The sequence below is a fragment of the Corticium candelabrum genome, chromosome 14 (assembly GCF_963422355.1).
Source record: "Corticium candelabrum chromosome 14, ooCorCand1.1, whole genome shotgun sequence".
NCBI lineage: Eukaryota > Metazoa > Porifera > Homoscleromorpha > Homosclerophorida > Plakinidae > Corticium > Corticium candelabrum.
Window position 1 is genome coordinate 8029667 of NC_085098.1, and position 20702 is coordinate 8050368.

The 20702-nt window shown below is 40.8% G+C and overlaps 3 protein-coding genes and 1 long non-coding RNA gene across 11 annotated transcripts; 2 read left to right on the forward strand and 2 right to left on the reverse strand.

Annotated features, from left to right (window-relative positions):
• Positions 1-1182: 1182 nt before the first annotated feature.
• LOC134190012 (uncharacterized) lies at positions 1183-9205 on the reverse strand. 6 transcript variants are annotated; one of them, XM_062658421.1, is made up of 16 exons: positions 9059-9205; positions 8554-8976; positions 8398-8496; positions 7777-7858; positions 7676-7715; positions 4028-4099; positions 3876-3947; positions 3653-3799; positions 3494-3580; positions 3247-3422; positions 2854-3184; positions 2623-2763; positions 2299-2452; positions 2066-2222; positions 1736-1899; positions 1183-1676 (listed from the first exon to the last, which is right to left on the reverse strand). In XM_062658421.1, the coding sequence occupies exons 4-16, from the start codon at positions 7841-7843 to the stop codon at positions 1455-1457; spliced, it is 1830 nt and encodes a 609-aa protein (XP_062514405.1). In that variant the 5' UTR covers positions 7844-7858; positions 8398-8496; positions 8554-8976; positions 9059-9205; the 3' UTR covers positions 1183-1454. The 6 variants fall into 6 exon arrangements, with proteins under 6 accessions (XP_062514405.1, XP_062514409.1, XP_062514406.1 ...); XM_062658425.1 differs by having other exon boundaries at positions 7676-7722; positions 9059-9202; XM_062658422.1 differs by lacking the exon at positions 9059-9205 and having other exon boundaries at positions 8554-9015.
• LOC134190014 (uncharacterized) lies at positions 5258-7660 on the forward strand. Its single transcript, XR_009971565.1, has 3 exons — positions 5258-5445; positions 6974-7052; positions 7110-7660. It is a non-coding gene; the product is annotated as an uncharacterized LOC134190014 (long non-coding RNA).
• Positions 9206-9868: 663 nt separating the features above from the next.
• LOC134189682 (uncharacterized) lies at positions 9869-14540 on the reverse strand. The gene is made up of 2 exons (XM_062658036.1): positions 14149-14540; positions 9869-11283 (listed from the first exon to the last, which is right to left on the reverse strand). Exons 1-2 carry the CDS (start codon positions 14521-14523, stop codon positions 10081-10083), a joined length of 1578 nt encoding a protein of 525 aa, XP_062514020.1. The 5' UTR covers positions 14524-14540; the 3' UTR covers positions 9869-10080.
• Positions 14541-15678: 1138 nt separating this feature from the next.
• LOC134189701 (uncharacterized) lies at positions 15679-20614 on the forward strand. 3 transcript variants are annotated; one of them, XM_062658056.1, is made up of 14 exons: positions 15679-16462; positions 16586-16660; positions 16744-16815; positions 17331-17402; positions 17469-17564; positions 17641-17709; positions 18254-18331; positions 18391-18492; positions 18699-18853; positions 18914-19154; positions 19222-19362; positions 19520-19673; positions 19729-20126; positions 20179-20316. In XM_062658056.1, the coding sequence occupies exons 1-14, from the start codon at positions 16173-16175 to the stop codon at positions 20180-20182; spliced, it is 1947 nt and encodes a 648-aa protein (XP_062514040.1). In that variant the 5' UTR covers positions 15679-16172; the 3' UTR covers positions 20183-20316. The 3 variants fall into 3 exon arrangements, with proteins under 3 accessions (XP_062514040.1, XP_062514042.1, XP_062514039.1); XM_062658055.1 differs by having other exon boundaries at positions 15682-16462; positions 19729-20115; positions 20179-20614; XM_062658058.1 differs by lacking the exon at positions 20179-20316 and having other exon boundaries at positions 19573-19673; positions 19729-19869.
• The last annotated feature ends 88 nt before the right edge of the window (positions 20615-20702 follow it).

Genomic DNA, 20702 nt, shown 5'->3' on the forward strand with positions numbered 1-20702 from the left:
CTGTTGCTTGCCCGTATGCCTTCTTGTTTACCCGTATGCAATCTTTGTTTACCCGTATGCGATGTTGTAATTAATCATACTATGATACATACAGTACTGTACTGAGAGAACTGGTGTATTTGAAAATCAAACTCTATCATACAAGATAAATAACTAAGCAAAGGTACTGTACGCAACATACGCAAAACAATTACACTTTAACTGAATTAACTACGTAAATCTAACTACTTCAAGATAGTCTACTCTCAGCCGAAGCCAAGAGTATGTCTTTGTTGATAGGTATTCTTGTTCTGCAGCCTCTGAGACACATGATGGATGCACGCACTAAAGCAAAGCCAATGCGACATCATAGTTATCCAGTTGATGGAAGTACTGTAGACAATGTTTGTTTCAGAGACAGTAGAGACCCTAGTCTTTTCAAAAACGTTGAAGTTAGTGTTGGCACCTTCAGTACCGGAAAACACCAGGGGAGTAAAAGATGCATGCTATATTCGTTTCACCCTTTCCCTTTCTTCATCGCGACGTTTCTTCTCTTGTTTGTGGAGTTTGTAGCAGGAAGAGATTGCAGAAGACTTGTAAGAAGGAGCATTTGGATTGAATATTCTTACGTCACTGTATTACCTAACTAGTTTTACGGTATCCGTAGGCGCCTCGCATTGGTGAGTAACACGTCCAACCTGATACTAAAACGCCGCGTCCTAGCTAGAAACTCTGTCATAGAATTCGAAGTAAACATGCAAACTACCTAGTAATTTAGATCAACTATCTAAGTCTGATAGATAGTCGTCGTTTCGCGATCGTGATCAAGACAATTGAAATGTACAGTCCAAGCATGCGACAGTGCATGGTATGCGACAGTGCATGGTATGCGTAGGGTATCTACTGACGTACCTAGAAATTGACATCTGCTTGACTATCAACAGTTTTAGATACAGCACAGTGTAGACTGCATGTAGTAAAGGATGATCATACTGTAGTACCGGACGTGTGAATAGTTGACTGTAGGTGGCATTCAGCTAGTGAAGGTGTTTCTTGGTTGTCAAGTATACACAATCCCTAGCTACAATACAAAAGCTTAAGTAAGTTAAAGATGAGGCGACAAAAGTTTGTGAGACGTTCCTGTAGTCGGACACAGAAATGATTTTTTGAAGTAGGTCCTCTAATGAAACGTGGTCGTGGGGAGTAGAAATTTGAGGTTCGTGTACATACTTACATACATACATAGACACTTTGGTTCTAGGACAAAATTTAGCAACATGTGTGAACATGAGACGACCGCTTTGGGTGACTTACAAGATCAAACTGCATACTATTGTTTGTAAAGCGACATTCCTGCCATATACTGCATTTGTAAATCACTAGCTAATGTACAACAGCGTTGTCGCGCGGCTACAGTCTTCTTTGATATGAGATGACAGCAAAGTCACAAAAGTTTGTACAGTATTTTCAGTTAATTAATCAGAGTTGCTTGAAGACTCCAACGTGTCACTTGTGAGAGACATGTGAGATACGGTATCAGCAGACGATGTCTGTTTGAGTTGAGTAACGATGTCATCAAACTCTGGTCTTTGAGCAGGGTCACCGTGCCAGCAACTCTCTATTACGCCTCTCAAACTGTCTAGATAGCAATTCTCCGAAATGCGAGGGCGAGTCCCTTTAAGAACAGCATTGACAACCTAGAAATTGACACACGCAGTTACAGCAAAACGTTCTTAGCAGAATAAATGCTATTGACCTCTTGATCTCGTTGAAAATCATTGAAAGGAATGTGTGGGGGATCAGTAAACTCCCAAGTGACAATGCCAAAGGAGTAGACATCGGCTTTTTCAGTTAACGACGGACGATCAACAAGTAGCTCCGGAGCCGTCCACCTTACTGATCCGGGTAGTTTAGTGTCAGCTGTAAGCAAGTACAATCTAGAGTGTACTTGGTGCTACAGTATAAAGTTACCAGCAGCTGACTGGTGTGTGTGCGTGCGTGCGTGCGTGCGTGTGTCTAATGCGTCCAAATACATACAGTACTACCTTGACGCATTAGAATTCTCGTATATGTTTGTTACTCTCACCTCGGGAGAGTCTGGTCAAAATCTTTGCAACTCCAAAATCGCCCACTTTAACAGTCCACTTCCTATCAACAAGAAGATTGCTCGACTTTAAATCTCTATGTATGATGGGTGGATCTTGCGAGTGGAGATAAGCCATGCCTTTCGCGACATCAAGCAGCTGAATAAAAGCAGAGTTAAGTTAAAGTAGTAAAACCAGCTTCATGTCGCTTAAAAACAAAGTGATTTGAGCAAACCATTTGGTGAACTCTACTTGTCTCGAGTGTCATGTTACCGACACGTAGAATCTTAGCAACGGATCCACGTTCCATGTACTCAGTCACAATGCATGTCTTTCTTTCCTCCAGACACACTCCCATCAATAACACAATATTAGGATGATGCAGTTTGCTAGAACCAAAAACATTGAGGACAACTAATGATATATGTATATTTAATAAGTAGTCATAAGCTTTTGAAAGTCTATACCCAACAACTGGTCTACAACTGCTCTATGTACAAATGCAGGCATGCATCTAAAGACCTATTCAAAAACATGTGAACTCAAGTTCCATATTTACCTCATCATGAAAGCTTCACGCTTGAATTCCTCTTTCTCATTGTCAAGAAGGCACTCATTTGGCACACGCAGTTTCTTAACTGCTACAGTGTAGTTGTTCCATTTAGCTCTATAGACAATACCGTAACCTCCTTCACCAATTCTGGTCGAAAAATTAAGAAAATGCGTTAGAAAACTTATACAGCGAGACTTTACAAACGATAGCGGTCCAGCATTATTTATTTATACTTACACAGCTCTTCGTTTCAAACATCTATAGGATACTAAAAATCTTCGCAGTTCATCATCGAGCGACATGTCAGCATCGTCCTTCCTTGCAGTGGCACTACGTTCTGATCTCATTTTCGTATCTGCAACAACACGACGTGCACGTCCACTTAGAAGAGGCGCCTCCGATCCATCTGCACATCTTTCTAGATTTTCATTGCTTCTTGTAACTGTATCGCCTTCATTTTTTCTGTTGCGACGTCGACGTCGACGTCGAACAGCGACAACAACAACAACAACAAGAATTACTACGACGACAGACCCACCAACAGTAGCAAACAGAATCACTCTATGCCCTTCGAACACACACGCGGTGATTTAGGACCATTACAGAGTATAAACAAGATAATTAACTTACAATTTGTACAGTTGTTTGCTCTAAATTTTATTATACTTTTAGTACAATCACCCTGATTGTCATCAGGACAGCTGCTACACACGATGGATTTGTCTTGCCCTTGCAAACAGTTCGGGTAATTTCGCAGCCAAACCAAATCACAATCACAACGAAAGTTGTTGTAATTACCGAACTCACTGTACACATACACATAAACACACACAATCATAGTACAATTGAACAAATTAATGGCAAATACAACTCGTACAAGACAGCCTGGCCTTCGTTAGCAGAGCAAATTTCAGCAAATCCTGAAGACTCAAGAATGCTAGCTAGGCTGTTGTTATCAAGTTTTCTGCAAAAAGACAAAGTCTGACAATAATAGCGCAAGTAGTAGTGCTAGCTTGTTGTTCATTATTCATTATACATCTTAGAGATAAGTACAGCTGGAATGCCAGACAATGAATGTTTTCCCAAAGTTACGATGTGATTATTTGACAAGTCAAGCTGCTCCAGGTTTGTCCTCGACAACGAAGTATCTTGCAAACTAGTAATGCCACATCCTGACATATACCTATACAAGTAGTTAATTAAGTTAAACAGATCAGAGTAACACTTTAATTACGTGTATCAATTAAGATTCAACTCACAGATTTGCAAGATGCTGCAAAGTGTTCAGCTCGGCTGGTATTTTTTGTAGTTTTGGATTACTGCTAAGATTTCTGTAATTACATCATATATACACGGTACACTGTATAATCGTTGTAATTAATTAAAGAACAACTCTTCAAACCATGCATACAGATTAATAATTTCTTTCAAACTGACTAGTGAACCGTCTGAAATTTCTTGCAATGAGTTGGAACTAAGGTCTCTACAGAAAAGAAATAAAACTAACCTTATTCAACATACAGACCATGTATATACAATGCCCGCAAACGCGAGTGCATGCACGCACGCGCCCAAGCATACACGCCCAGACAGACACTGTCACAAACAGACAGAGACACACAAACACACACATGCACGCGGACGAACACACATACTTAGGCGCACGCACGCACGCATTGAAGCATGCATGCACGCATGCACGGACGCAAGACGTACACACACACACACACACACACACACACACACACACACACACACACACACACACACACACACACACACACACACACACACACACACACACACCACACCACACCACACCACACCACACCACACGGACACCACACGGACACCACACCACACGACACTACCGCAAACAATAATTACTCACACTATGCTCACAGAAGCTAGGAATGTAGTAGAAAAAAGCCCGCTACCTTGCAAGCGCTGTATGTTGTTATATGACAAATCCCTACAGACATCAAAAAGAGGACATGCAGTATGCATGTCTTTTACGTAAAATCTTCTCTAACTTACAGCCTACGGGTAGTGCTGCAGTCGGAGTTCGAAGGGACGTTCAATTTGGTGAAGTCTGGAACTTCTGTGAGCTTATTGTGACTGCAGTCTAGCAATCCTCCTGGGCGGCAGTGGCAGCAGTCTTTGCTCAATTTAGTGCAGTCCACTGCAGCGAGACCGCGAGAAAATAAAGCAAACAAGACAAGTAAACAAATGTGACTCATGGCTTTCTCGGACTAAAGGTGCTTACCCTATACGTCACTAGATAACTATGTAGCACGTGCTTAATTAATTTATAAATTAGGTTGCAATCCTGGTAGCTGTTGGTGCATGCTGTGTTTATGCGGCGAATAGTTTAATTGTTCTGTACATTTTTCTGTACATTTCTGTCCAACAACATTAGCTAATTAGTAAAAAAGGAGCACGTGTACTTTTAGTCTAGTACGGGCGCATGCGTTTATACCGTGTATAGTTGTATGTCCTACAAATGCATGACCAAATTTGAATGAGCCACTGGTCTGGCAATACTGTAGAGTAGTTAGAGTAGCAAGTAGACTACTTTTTGTAGTACATGTATGTACTATGTTCGTAAGTATTGCGCATGCTTGTAAATAAGATTGGCGGAATACAAGACTCGCGTGTTCACGCTAGCGACAGAACAACTGGCGACGAGGACGACGTTACTTCACGCAGCAGACGTCCTGATCAGACCTACTGGTTTCTGCTTGTCAGCGTTCCAGCCGCAGCGACCGAGAGAGCGCCTCTGACTCACTTCTACGACTGTGACTACAGGGAAACAACACTAATTGAGTGGTAAGAGCACCGTAGTTCGCTAAGCATGGCTACGAAGGAGACGAATACAGGCGTACTGACACGTGGACATGCTTGTAGGCAAGGTATCCCCAGAGCCATATCCCACTAGCCTCGTACCCAGGCCTTTTGCGTGGCCGGAGAAGAGGCCTGGTACGTTGTCTTCCCATGCGCGCATGAATTACCTCGAAATCGGCGTAATGCATGCACGTATGCGGAACCGACGTTGTTTAGAATCTTGAGCTGATAGTGTCGCGCGCAATGACAGCGAACAGCTACGGTGATGCTCTTTGTCCGCTTTTTTGACCAGTCCTGGCTGTCATGTGCCTACAACATCAATTTTCTGCTACAGATTGAATGCACCGAGCACTAGCGCTGGCAGATCTGTGTGGAAGACCGTCTGTGGTACAGATAGAAATTCCCAAAATAAGCTGCAACTTCTGCTGCAGTCCTTCTCGCTAAGCAAACACTGTCAACAGCCTGACTGCAGTACGGCTACACATCGAGGAATGACAAACTCGATACTGCCACAAAAACAATGTCTAAAATCATCTAGTTGGATCACTGGGCCTTAGGTCTAGATCTATGGCTTCATCCATGCACGGAAGCTGTTTCGCTGTCCATTCAACAATTGCATGCATGCGACATTATCGACTTTATCGACTTGAGACTCTAAACAATGTTGGTTCCGCGTGAGTGCACACATTATGCCGATTTCGGGGTAATTTATGCACGCATGGGAAGACAACGTGTACCAGGCCCTCTTCTCCAGGCGCGCAAGAAGGCCTGGGTACAAGGCTATCCACTAGCCTCGAACTTCCAGACCAGAGAGCACGGGCAGTACGCGAACTCTAGTCTGGACCAGAATGATACTAAAATGATTTCAGAAATAACCTTCTAAGCCAATCAGCATCTTAGGACCGGAATGTCGGTTGTAAATTCTGATTGGTTTAGCAATAATTGGTTATGCTAAATGCACTAATTGCGTGCGTGTGAAATCCGTGTGGGCGGCTAAGTGCACACCAGAGCCATGATGAAGACTCTGGTGCACACACACACATCTTAGTTTTAGTTTCAGCTTCAGTTCTTTGATATTTTCAAGTTTGCGGTGACAGGGCATGCACAGCAGCGTTGCTAGACCATCACCTTTGACAACTGGTCAAGTGGTAGTCTCACTAGTCGAGCGGCTAGACTAGCTAGCAGTTTGCCGAAGAATTAAAGAGTCGTGGTTTCATGCCGTACAGTACACCAAGATATCACCGCAAACACTGCAGACGTCTCTTCTTTGTTCGTGAGATCTCATGGCTTTTACAAATGATATGTTGATCTAGGTAAAACAATCCTACGCTGTTACCATTTAGCATCACTTTTGATAAGTACTTCAGAAATCATTTTAGTAGCGTTTTGGTCCAGACTAGAGTTCGTGCGCTTTGAGCACTCTCTGGTCTGGAAGTTCAAGGCTATGTATCCACATACGTGGAAGGCTCCGATTGGAAGAATTATATCGAACAACTTGATTTCTTCTTTTCAGAAAATGGAATAACTGACCCACAGAAAGAAGGCAATTCTGCTGGCCAACATTCCCAGCTCAACATATCAGCTGATCAAAAGTAGTAGGTCCGTGAGTTTTCAAATACCGTTTTTATAAATGCCTTTTTGTATTGCAGAGATCTAGAAAGAACACCCCTCTCTCTCTCTCTCTCTCTCTCTCTCTCGCTTGGGATTGCGTGCAAACAATGATAGTCAAGTATTTTGTGGTCTCTAGTATCTTCCTCCTGTCTCGGGCTGCACCTCCCTCCCCCCCCCCGAGACGGGTTGAAGATATTGTGGACAACATAACAAAATTTGGTCTTCCACCAGCAACACCATGATTATTATTATAACACTTTTTTTCTTTTTGGATCCGTTTTTGAGTTTACATTATCTCTCGCGACAGCAAGATTTTCATAGCATATATTATACAGTCGTGTTTCTCTAATAGGGCGTCTTATTAGACCAAGGTTTTATACCTTATTCCTATATAGATCTTTGCATGTATACCCACCTGGTGGTGGACATATCTCATCCAACCCAACAGGTGGTTCATACATATCATGCAGAGTCCTACGTGGATTATCCGAGGATTGGATTGTATGCACCGTCTTCCACGGTTCCTCTATCTTTTGTCTACTATCTTGTGTAATATTGTGTAATACACCAACACCAATGCATGTCACCCCACAATACAACTTACACTGCTTTTGTTTCTGAACAGTCGATCACATGTAGAACATCTGTACTCTACAACACAATACTACGTTGATCAGTAACTACACTCAACTGCTCAGCGGCAACCTTTGGGATGACTTTTGCTGTTTACGCAATTCACTCCATTTGGTAAACGATTCGTTGCATCCCACATGACAGCATGTATAGACTAAACAATAATGAGTTGATGTGTAACTTTCACTAAAATTTTAGTGTGTGTGATTGTGTGTATGTGTGTGTGTGTGTGTGTGTGTGTGTGTGTGTGTTTGTGTTTCAATTAGCCAATCTGTTTGTCATTTCCATCAGCAACTCTCTACTAGACTGTGGTGTAGCAATGCCAAAATGATATTAGCTAGATGTAGTTTAGATGGTACAGCTAGTCCCTTGTGGGACCTATAAAAATATAAAAATTTATTTATATATAATATACCAAGTCTCTCATTCATATATATATATATATATATATATATATATATATATATATATATATATATAATATGTATATATATATATATATATATATATATATATATATATATATATATATATATATATATATAATATGTATATATATATATTATGTATATATATATTATGTATATATATATTATGTATATATATTATATATATATATATATATATATATATATATATATATATATATATATATATATATATATATATATAATATATGTATGTATAACTCACTGGAAAGTTTTGGTATGAGAATGAGAGACTTGGTGGCGTCCTAGATGATCAGCTCGTTTGAAGGTTTACTACATTCGCAACTGCACACGCAAACGGCCTCTACACACACACAAACAATTTGAATTCAAAATGTCTAAAGTTTGCAAGCTTTCTCACGTCTTCTGTAGAGTGGTTAGAACACGTAGCGACATCCTCACACATCGCTGCTAGTAGTAACACCCGGATGTGGTGTTGCTTGCCCGTATGCACTCTTGTTTACCTGTATGTATGCAATCTTTGTTTACCCGTATGCGATGTTGTAAATAGTTCCACTATGATACATACAGTTCAGTGTACATACTAGTTTAAGGTATCCGTAGGCGCCTCGCATTGGTGAGTAACACGTCCAACCTGATACTAAAACGCCGCGTCCTAGCTAGATCAAAACCCTGTCATGGAATTCGAAGTAAACATGCAAACTACCTAGTAATTTAGATTAACTATCTAAGCCTGGTAGGTAGTCGTCGTTTCGCGATCGTGATCAAGACAATTGAAATCTAAAGTCTAGGTATGCGACAGTGCATGGTAAGCAAACGGTACCTGCTGACATATCTAGAAATTGACATCTGCTTGACTATCAACAGTTTTAGATACAGCACAGTGCATGGTAAGCAAACGGTACCTGCTGACATATCTAGAAATTGACATCTGCTTGACTATCAACAGTTTTAGATACAGCACAGTGTAGACTGCATGTAGTAAAGGATGATCATACTGTAGTACCGGACGTGTGAATAGTTGGCTGTAGGTGGCATTCAGCTAGTGAAGGTGTTTCTTGGTTGTCAAGTATACACAATCCCTAGCTACAATTAATTAAGAGCTATACTGAAGTCTACTATAAAAAGTAAATCAAATTTGTTTATTACAGTATATACACTAAAAGTCACTAGCCCTAGGGTTCACTGATCATGATCGATGCATGCAGGTTCCTACACACTGTACATCTACTGAGTCAACTGACAGATGCCTCTGGCCCACAATTTGAAATGCTATGGTAACAGACTTGAATGATAAAGACAAAGCAGTACTTGAACAAGAAGGAAACGACAGCACAAATGTGATGTCCTTGAATGATCATGATAAAGACAGCAGTGCCTGAACAAGAAGGAAACGACGTCGACAGCATAAATGTGCAATACGGCCATAGGTCTCCGTCCACTTGATACAACGCTATTTGTGTTCGCGATTGCTGTGTTTCATGTTTGACTTGTACAGATCGCTTGGTTTATTAGATGACGGGCAGAACTACACACTGCAAAAGAACATAATTTGTAGCAAAATAGTAGTCGCGCTGTCTTTAAAAAATTGACGGTCTGGCTACGCGCGAGGTTAGTGTGAAAGTAGATATTTGGAGTAAAACAGGAAGCTGGTCGAATCACTCTCCAATTGGCTGCTGCCATGGTACTTTGTCAGCTAGACGCTTCGATCTGAGCACGTTATTATATTGCCATGTGAGTCAGTTACTAGGCTGAGCTATTAACTGTACATACAGCTCTGGCAGTACTTGTGTTGTAAGCTACCAAATTCTCCAAATATTGCATGTGCACAAAGGCCACACCTTGTATAGTATACATAATACATAATATACAGTGCACAAATATGTGATTAAAACAGACAACACTGAAACAGGCTATTGCTACTGTACTAGTCATCATTACTGTCATCCAAATTGACGTATCCAGCTTTTACTAAGTTTCGCCATTTATCCTTCAATGACACAGACGTACGCTGTGAGAGAAACTCGTACTGATCAAGAATGGCTGCCCAGTTTCCCACTCCCCAATCTCGAACTCCCCTCTTCAGATTTTCTTCCTCGTATTGCAACCATTTCACTTTAGATACATTTCCTGCATTTCTTGACCTATTGGCCTGTTGTAGTTCCAAAGATTCTCTACGCCTACGTTTTGAACGAGGAAACTTCAAGGGTTTGGAAATGTGACCAGACTCACTTCCATCCTTCGTCTTATGTCCACTGCATGTCAATTCCAAACCTTGACTATCAGCAACTTGAACTACAGTTGTCTTCAGTTCCAAGTTCCTTGTTTTCTCTGGTTCCTCGTTCCTTGTTTTCTCTGGTTCCTCATTCCTCGTCTCATTGCTTGAATCATCGTTGCTGTCTACATTCTCGTCTAATGGGTCAACCACTCGTTCCTGAAGTCTCTCTGCCATCTCAACTAACTCTCTCATGCGCTTGTGCTCATCTGTTCTGCCAGGAATACGAGATTCTCTCTCGTTGATGCCATTATGAAATCGAGACTTGTTTTCTCTTGATTTCTTTCTCTGTTTTGGAGAGTTCGAAGCAAGCATTGACACGCCGGCAGTGCCTACATCCTCACCACTGTCACAAATGTCAGTATTGGTTTCTCTGTCATGTTTCCTTTTCTTTCTTGTCAAACGCTTTTCCTTGACCACTTCTTCATCGACAAGCCGCTTCTTACATGGCAGAATTAACACATCCCTATCCCATTGATCACGTGCAGATACATCCCAATTTCTGTGCTTATCCTGCGAAGCAGTAAAGACAGTAAAAAGACGTGACAGTGGCACAAAGTCGACGTCAGGTTCCTCATGAGCAATGGCAACATAGCTGTCAACCCAACGAGAGAGTACTGGCTGAGGAAAACAATCAACAATTGGTGTCATGATTTCAACAAACTCTGACAAAACGCGTTTGTAGTTATAATCTTCCATTAGCTTGCTGATGTCAGATGCAGAAATAGCATGACCTTCACAAATCTCTTGATGTACAGTAGACAACATGCCTTCTCCTTGACCATTTCTAAGCAACTGACTAATGTGGTCTCGTGCCTTGCTTGTTTCTCCACTTCTGATTTCTCCAAGAACAATCTATAAAATAAACATCACTAATCAATCAGCAGGCATGTTAATACATGACAGTCAATCTTAAACTAGTTACAAATAAATCACACCCGTCCCCAATTCTGTCTACACAATGTCAATGAAGTATCATGAAAGAAACGTATCATTGTCATGTCTGGTTGTATTGAGTTGCATTTGCATTTGCAACACTCAACTAATATAAACACTAAAAAGTTCATTTCATATTTCTCTTTAGTACTCTCTGGCTATCCAACTTAGTCAATTATGAACACCCTAGTCACTGTGTAGTCCTGCTACACAAAGGCATACTTATCCTTGCCCTTACTAATACTATACTAATAAGCTTGGTTGACAACTATAGCATTGAGCAAAGCAGAAATTGGTGAAGAAGGCCACTTGGCACTTCCAACCACAGGAGTATATCGTAGATTGTCATCTACATATTCAAATGTTACTACAGTCAAACCTCGTTATTCCCCACCTGATAATCCAACACCATCACTTTCTGAGGAAGTTAGACCTTGTTATTCTGACCATGTTTATCCCACATTACATGTGAAACAAATTTACATGGTCAATGTGTATTTGTTACTGATGATCCGACAGTCACATTAGTCCAACAGAAACCCACGAGATAAATGTGGTTGGAATTACAAGATGTGACTGTACTCACTTCCAAAGCCTTGTATTGCTGTCAAGTTTAACTGACATTCTTCCAGCTGTAAAGTCGCAACTGGCACTTAGCCATATTTCACAATATAATGCAACACTGTTGGTGGTCTGACTAAAGCCTTTAAGGCGTGTCCACACTGGCAACTGGATCGCGCAATCTCATTGCGATAAATCCAATCCACATTGCAAGGTGGTTTCGATCGCATCGGTTAAATCCAATTAGAAATAGTGGGCGTTACCTTCACGTATGCTACGCGTGTAGTCGGAACATCTAGCACTCCTCACTCGTCTTTGTTCTCGCTCACCTTACGTCGCTGTATCAACGCTTTCCACAAGCAAAGAAACCACACGTACACATCAGTCATCAGTCACGTGATATCGAAATGAGGCGGAGGTATCGTTTTCAAAGTGCAGTGTGGACGCTCGCTATCCCGATCGGATCGTGATCCATTCTGGTCTAGTGTGGACAGGGCTTAAAAAAAGATGTAGAGTCTGTACACGTCCAATATGTACCATCCTCTCTGAATTATAACCAAGAAATCTGGGAGCACAACTAAAACACCATCTACTATACTCTCTACTGCTACAAGGAAAGCCATCAGGCATTCAGTATGACCCTTTCGTGACAGTAGCTGAGTAAAATGTATCAAATTCAATCCAACCTCTTGAAAAAATCGTACATAGAAAATCGATTCCCAAGCCACATTATTGCAATAATGATAAAAATGATGCTCTTTGATCCACTCAAACAGGGTTGCAGGTGGTCGTCAATTTTGAAGCCAAATTCTTAGGTGTTGCTGCCCTGTATCTGGAAACAAAACCCTTGGACACCCAGAGGCTTGCTGTGCACTACAGTCAGCTCTGCCCGCAACTGGCATACTGTGCACGCACCCAGCAAGGTGGCACAACTCAAGACCCAGAGACTGAGTACAGTACGGTTCCAAAAATTTATTAAAACAATTTGACAAATGCATAATACAGTATGCACCTGCCTCTAGACACTTACCACCACTACAGTCAAAACATCCGTGAAGCTTCACACGACTCTGTACATCCTACGAGACTAGCCTATCATCGAGGTTGTCTGTTGCTGCACTGCTACTCCAGAAAGATGCTATTGTGTGGTTAGACAGCTCTTTGACTTGAGGAAGACCGGATTACTATAGGTTACTGTATTGTGTTGGCCACCCCTATGGAGAGGACACATATACAAATACTGTATATAGATTTGTAGCCTCATATAGACAGACTATTAATAGCATAATTCCCGTACTGGTGGACCCAAAGTCCAGTCTCTGACAATGGCATTGACAAAGACTGGACACCAGAAAGAAACATATAAAATATTTAGTTTTACTGGTAACTTAGAGCCTTCTGGAGCCAAGTTTGGCTCCGTTGCCACACCCTTACTTGGATCTTTTGTAAAGTCATGTTTTCTGTTAGACAGCCATGATGATGTAAGCACCTCTGAGACAGAGTTTGCTTCTGGTGCTTACAAAAGACCTTACAAACCAGACTGATATCTGGTTGTCGACACCACAGATGCAGTTCGCCCTGAGAGCATACAGAAATTGTCACAACACAAACTCAGGGCTCGAAAATAAGTCGTCATTTGACAAGCAAAATATTACAACTGACAACTATCAGGCCAAAGCCGGTATTCTACGAAGACTAATTTGTGGCTGTCTTGTTATGCAACCTCATTATAGCTGTAATGTACTGAAAGATGACGCGTAATTTGTATACATCAGCAGCGTAATAAGCTGCTCATACCCCAGATAAAGAAACTGAAAGTGCGCAAGCCAGTGTTCTGTGAGGAAACAATTCTGGATCTCAGGATTCCAAGCAAGTACAGGCATGAAGTTTGTGTGCAGAGAGCATGTGAGGAAGTGGAGACAATGCAATATCTACGCTCAGAACCCCTAATGGCAAGACAAAAACTTAAAATTTGGTGGTAGCACTAAACACCACGTTGATATCAACATGACACCCTGGACTAAAATTGAGCTCAAATTTTTTGAAACTCATCAAATGATTTGGCCCGATTTCGAGCCCTTCAAACCACATCAATTGAAAGAAAAGACAACAAAAACAATTCTTACTGATGGCCCTAGTTATTTAGATCATCACCTAACTGCAAATAAAGTGCAACGTTACAGTGGCTGCTGATAGAGTAAAATGGCCGATGTTTATACTTACACCAATTTCTACTTGTTCCATTAACGATGTTACTCTTTCCTGTACGTTCTCATAGAAATCTTGACAGAAACTTGTGAAGTGACTCGTCGCTGACGTCAACGCCTCCACAGCTGCATAAACCTCGTCGGGGGTCCCACTTGATTCAAACGCCAGCCTTCCTCGGTTGAGCAAGTCGCAGAGTTTACAGATTATTATAAGCGACTTCCATCTCTCCTTCGCGTTTATGTCAATAAAGTCGACGAAACTCGTTTGGATGACGTAGAGCCAACCCTTTGACGACGATACCGTCAATAAATCTTTCATCTCTTGCCACACTCGATGGCATGCATATTCAAGAATCCAACTGCAGATTGTCGATTTTTTGACATCCGACATAATTTGTACAATTTGAAATTGCGCCAATCAATGCGCATGCTCGTTCTGACTTCGCGATCCAGACTCCGCGCTGCGTTTTCTTTACTGCCTCTAGCACATGTGCACCATCTGACAAATTTTTGCCTATGTGTCTAATGTCTTTTTTGAGCTTGTGTCTGCGTGTCTTTTTTAAAGCATTAGAGTCCACGTCAGAAATAGCATCGAATAATGCGCGCATGGCTAATTACTATGCGACGAGTAGTTTGTTCTGTACCAGCAGCAGAGCACGACGAATACTGTACGACTGTATATCGTGTATTTGTATGTCATATATGTGCATGGGGCCAGCTAAAAATATTTCGAATGATTGAGCCACTCGTCTAGAGATGAGTTTGGCAATACTGTCATTATACATTTACGGTTACAGTACGGTACCTTTTCATTGCTTCTTGTGAGAAAATAAAATAAGCAACACAAGTAAACGATCGTGGATATTTGATACCATAAGGGTATAACCGTTTCCCTTGATTATTACGTCATCTGAGCACGTGCCTCCACAGTGGCTTGCCAATAGTCCCCGCCTGCAGTCTTGACGCCTATATGCGGCGAGCGATTTAATTTGTTGTGTGCGTACATGACCAACAGCACTATTATCTACTAGTAGATATTATGTCTAGATAGGAGTCTAGAGACGAGTTTAAACAAAATGATACTTCAACTAAAAGCCGTCTGCCCTATTAGGTTGGATTTACAATATGCAAACGCTTGAGTGTCGCGTCGCGTCACGTCGCGTAGTACAAATTCAAATTGTAAATGGTCTACGCGACGCGACGTTCGACGAACGCGACGCGTCCAAATAGAACCAAGTTCTATTTGAGCGTCGAATCGGAAGCTGTACACGTCGCGTCGGAAGTAGCACCTTGATTTCGACCAATCACAGCCAACTATAAATGCACGTGTGGCTTCCGTGGGCAATGATTATTGATTTGGGCGCTGTACTCGACGTTGAGCGGTCTATAGATTGTGTAGGGAGCTGTCCTTGCTTGTGGATGATCAACTGCAAGACGTACAAAGACCTGCGTGCATGGGAGAACGCCTAGAAATTGATTTTGAGCAAGCTGGGGGTTCCGGCAGAGTTCTGCTAGTAGATAATCGAAGCGCGAGTGGTCAGTTCAATAATTCAGGCAGCGACGTCTACGGCGCGCTGAAATCGTATTGTGAATTGTGCGACGCGTGTGACGCGATACGTGCCACTCCAACGCAAGACAACGTGACTGGACGCACGCGACGCTCAAGTGTTTGCATATTGTAAATCCAGCTTTACGCTAATTGTAGACACTGCATCAGCATCACGGTTTGCTATCACGAAATGCTAATTAACTAGTACGTATAGAAATTGTAGCAGAAAACTAAAACTTTGCGAACCCGTAGCGCGGCTGCATGATTTGCTAGTCATGTAATAGCAACTTTTGACTAGTACTTAGAATTTGCATAGCTATACAATATTAGTGTCATTTATCCGCAGCAGGTTTCTTTGTTTTCGTATAGTCCACGAACCAATGAGCTTTGCAACTAGAGTCAGCGCTCGGTAATCCTATTCCGATTATTCAGACGGCTTTGGCAACCATTCACGTTACGTTTGATGCTCAAGTCGTGCTGTGTCCGGATCCATGAAGTCTGCAGCAGGGCTAGGGCGACCTACTGTTGCTGTTTTCGTCTTCTTTCTGTTAGCTGTCACCTTACCTCATGTTATCAGGAGTACCACATGTGATGTGGAATGGGGCCAAGTTCCTCCGGATCCGCCGTGTCCGGAAAACTGTGTTTGCAGAGATGACACATCGAGGTCACATTTTAGCACGAAGCGACGATGTTTCAACGTTACTTGTACAGGAAAAGGACTACGATCTAGGATGGAAAATTTGCCAGCACTGCTTCCCAAAGGATGTGTTGTTATTAGCTTGTTAGTTCTTGTTTCAAATTACATGCGGCATCGCGTGACACGTAGTACCATGGTACCGCGTGACTATGACATGTGGTACCGCATAATTTGAATCTTTGTGCTGATCATGATGTCTAATTGCAGAACACTGATAGACTATAATCTGAGTAAAATTTCCAAGGACTTCTTTGCAAGGTTTAGGACCCACTTGCTGGAGTTGTGAGTGCACTAATTGCATGATTATGCATTGGAAGCCAGCTGTCTGCTGGTTCTAATAAAACAATCTAACTCTATTTTTCTAGACACTTGATTAGCTGTCACATCACATCGTTTCATGAAAAGACATTTTGCTATTTTAAGAAATTGAAAACTCTGTAAGTGAAATAATATTTACATGAGACATTGCATAGTGATTTAGATAAGTAGCCATATTTCAAACAGGTAAAGATGGTGTTGATTTAATTAAGCAAATTTATATAAACTTGAAACGTCAGAACGTGAATACTAGTATACATTTGAAAGATCTTGAAACACATTTAGTATTTTGAGACTTGTTGTTTTTATATTCAAGCCCAAGCATTATTAGTGATTGACTATATAAATACATATGCTAGCCACAGATGTGCATGCGTTTTGTCATTATGGAATTTCTCTTTGAGATAAGGTTTGAATTCTGCAAGATGCATGATTCTGTACCAAAAAATAGCTCCTGTTTGTGTGACCATTGGACACTTTTGAGACGATAGGTGTGTATATAATATACATGTATGTGTTGTTAGCAGTAATTTATAAGTTCTTGTTAGTAGTGCATAGACTATAAACATAATATAAATGAACAAAGTGCAGGCATGTTTGAAATCAATAATTATTGAGACACTTTGATTTGCAGGTCAATGAGCCACAACTTACTGACTACTATTCCTGATTGGCCATTTTGGAAGACACCAAATTTAAAGAGTCTGTACGTTGGATAATTTTTAATTTAAATTTGTGTATGGAAAGTGATTGTGCATGAAAAAATGTGCAGCGATCTCTCGTACAATCTATTTAAAGGCACTGGCTTTGTGGCATCCAGTTTGTGTATTCAATATAGAGGTTCTGAAAATCCTGTTCTGGAGAAATTGTTGGTTTGCATTGTTTATGCAATTATGTTTCTAGATGTTTACAGGGTTAATTTGTTGGTCTTGTGTTTTTTCCAGAAATCTCCAAGGATGTCAAATCAACTACTTAGTTTCTGGGTCATTTGATGGCTGCAGACTAAAGAATCTGTAAGTGTTTGACTGACATATTTATCACGTACTACAGTATTGATGGTTTGTTTATGGTTATGTGTAAGATATACAATTCAATTGCGCTTCTTTAGACCAATTAACAATACATTAACATTGTCATCTTCTGACATCTGTATTATTTTACATGTTTGCATGTTGCTTGGAGAATACACACGTGATGCAAAGTGTATCAAACAGTACGTAATGGTTGAATTATATACTGTCAACCATCTGTACTCGACATGGTACATTATGTATACATTGTATACTAATTTTGTGTTACTTATTTCTGTTGAGTTCTAGCAGATATTGCATGGACTAAACTATTAAGTTATATGAATATTTCTGCATACTTTGTTTATGGGCCCTATCTAACTGAAACATCAAGTACTATGCTGACCATGCAACTTGGTCAATGCTAGAGTTTCAAATGATGAATTAATGTTGATATTGGAGTCTAGTCTTAATTATTAATTATTCTGCTTATTTTCTTTATATTTGCATTAATGCGTTTTAATTGCAATAGTTTTGATGTTTGTAGTGACATCAGCAGCAATAACTTGTCATATATTGGTCGGCAGGAATTAACAGGATTCAGCATCGATTCTAATGTTGTCATGTCAGCAATGTGGTGTGTTCTGTTATAATGACTGAGACTTGAGTATGTTTTAATTTTAGAAATTTGAAAAACAACGTAATTCACACGATGACAAATAACTCTGGTGTACTACGAGTGATGCAGCAGTCTCATTGCAGTGCATCGATGCAACATCGTATACTGTATGTAATAAAAAGCACAACTAGCAACTTAAATTAATATTGCAGATATTGTAAGCATGCCAACAGACAGGCAGGTGAGTGGGTGGGTGAGTGGGTAGATGAGTAAGCTAAATTCTTGACTAGCTGGTATACATGCAGTAGCTGCATGGTTAATTGTACGTGAGAGTGCAATAGCATTAAACAGGCGATATTAAATCTTTATTCAGGCTTTTATCTGGCAATCAGTTCTGCTGCAATGACAAAGTGCTGTGGATGAGGAGATTTAAATTATGCATTGACCATGATCAGCCATGCTATTCATACAAAGAGACTCTTTTTACCTTTAAGCCTCATCAGAGCAACACTTGTAAACTAGCACCAGGTGAAGGCAAAAGAAAATGCTGTTTTTGTTGTTAGTATATCTTGTGCTATTTTTGTATAGAGCCACAACACCCCTTAAAGTCAAGCCTGCTGTCAATAATTATTGTACCATCAGTTGTTGTTCCACTGTTGGTGGTTATGTTGATGATAGTAGGATGTGTTTCGTATCATCGATATCGACAGTTAGGCCAACATCTGACACACACTGTTGTGGAAAAAAGTACATATTATGGCAGCACTAAGATTGCACCCAATCTCAGCTCATTTCTTGTGTCATATACCTCGTTGCATTTGAGAGAACAGTATGCCTTTACTTCCATTTGTATTTGCATGGATTGTGATGTTGTAGCAGTGATACATGGTGTGTAGGATTGGAAGTGGAGGTTATGGTACAGTGTATCGTGCTAAGCTTCATGGGTCAACTGTGGCAGTAAAGATGATCAACTCTCAAAGCATGTATGATACTGGTACTGATATAAGTGCCTTCATTCGAGAAGCAGAAGTTTTAAGGTATGGTTGTTGGACTTGTTCATAACCAAGTAAATTTGACTGATTTACTTGTCTCAGAGTTAACCTCTTGCATGCCCATGTCTGTGCAAGCATGTCTGTAGTGATGTTGTGTATAAGGTCTTCGCATGCTCATTACTGGCATGTCACATGTGTCTAGTAAACTCCATCATGAAAATATTGTCCGATTGCTGGGTTTGTGCACTGAACCAGGATATGTTTGTATTGTAATGGAGTATGTACGAAAAGGGTCAGTCAAGAACTTATTGAGAACTCTCAATATTTCAATCAGTTGGCTACAGAAGTTGAAAATGGTTTGTTGCTTATAATTACATCGAACAGCAAACATAAATCCGTGTTGTGTTTCAGATCATTGATGCAGCTAATGGGATGGTATATTTGCATTCGAGACGGCCTCCCGTTATTCATCGTGACCTCAAGTCAAGCAATCTACTTGTCAACAACCACTGGAGAGTGAAAGTGTGTGATTTCGGTGTTGCCAAACATATTAAAGATACTCATGCCTTAAGAAGAGGGAGCAGTAGAAACACTCGAGCTCCAGGCACATTGCGGTTTACTGCTCCAGAAATGATGGCAGACAGACCAATAATGACAAGCAAAGCAGACGTTTATTCGTTTGCCATTGTTCTGTGGGAGTTCACTGCATCGTCAATTCCTCCGGTCAGGGACCCTGGAAACCTAAGCATACCACCATCATATTTATGTCCATTTCCTGAATTTACGTTGTCTTACCAGGTGAACTATAGGTGTGGACTAGGTTCAGTACATGTGCTTCTAACTAATCATGATATCTTTTAGATAATGGAAGCTGTTTGTCAAGGTAGAAGACCATCCATCCCTGCTTTATGTCCTCCTTCTGTTCAATGTCTAATGAAGCTTTGTTGGAGCAAGCAAAGAAAAGACCGGCCAACATTTCCTGTTGTTTTAGAGAAGCTGCATCAAGCTGCTGCTGAGATGGGACTCACATCATTGTCATCAGAAGCAAGTGAGAATGACTCTGTTTCAACAGCGTGAACAATCAGGAAATGAATGTATCTGGCCTTTATTTCTACTTGATTTTGACAAACTGTTTTGACAGACATGGAGGTGATGTTGTAGTGAGACTGCTGATCTGCAGTATGTATTATAGGCCTCAGTTTCATTAGATGCATGTACAGCTTTAGTGGCAAGACACTTGATTTACTATGCAATACAGAATTAGGAATCATGTGAATAGAGGCACACCTAAACACAACCAGGTAAAACAGGCTACAGGGTATTTTATTTGCTGTTTATTCAATAGTGACAAATGTGCTAACAGTGAGTATATATCATGATCAGAT

What these genes read in the sequence shown, in the direction of transcription:
- LOC134190012 (XM_062658420.1), bottom strand. Translation starts at nt 4,856, where the DNA reads ATGAGTCACATTTGTTTACTTGTCTTGTTTGCTTTATTTTCTCGCGGT. An exon ending in TGCAGCACTACCCGTAGGCT is followed by an intron (nt 4,589 to 4,653) that starts GTAAGTTAGAGA and finishes TGATGTCTGTAG; the next exon opens with GGATTTGTCATATAACAACA. An exon ending in TTGCAGCATCTTGCAAATCT is followed by an intron (nt 3,800 to 3,875) that starts GTGAGTTGAATC and finishes CTACTTGTATAG; the next exon opens with GTATATGTCAGGATGTGGCA.
- LOC134189682 (XM_062658036.1), bottom strand. Translation starts at nt 14,523, where the DNA reads ATGTCGGATGTCAAAAAATCGACAATCTGCAGTTGGATTCTTGAATAT. An exon ending in TGGAACAAGTAGAAATTGGT is followed by an intron (nt 11,284 to 14,148) that starts GTAAGTATAAAC and finishes TTTATTTTATAG; the next exon opens with ATTGTTCTTGGAGAAATCAG.
- LOC134189701 (XM_062658055.1), top strand. Translation starts at nt 16,173, where the DNA reads ATGAAGTCTGCAGCAGGGCTAGGGCGACCTACTGTTGCTGTTTTCGTC. An exon ending in ATCGATTCTAATGTTGTCAT is followed by an intron (nt 18,332 to 18,390) that starts GTCAGCAATGTG and finishes TTTTAATTTTAG; the next exon opens with AAATTTGAAAAACAACGTAA. An exon ending in TCGATGCAACATCGTATACT is followed by an intron (nt 18,493 to 18,698) that starts GTATGTAATAAA and finishes ATCTTTATTCAG; the next exon opens with GCTTTTATCTGGCAATCAGT.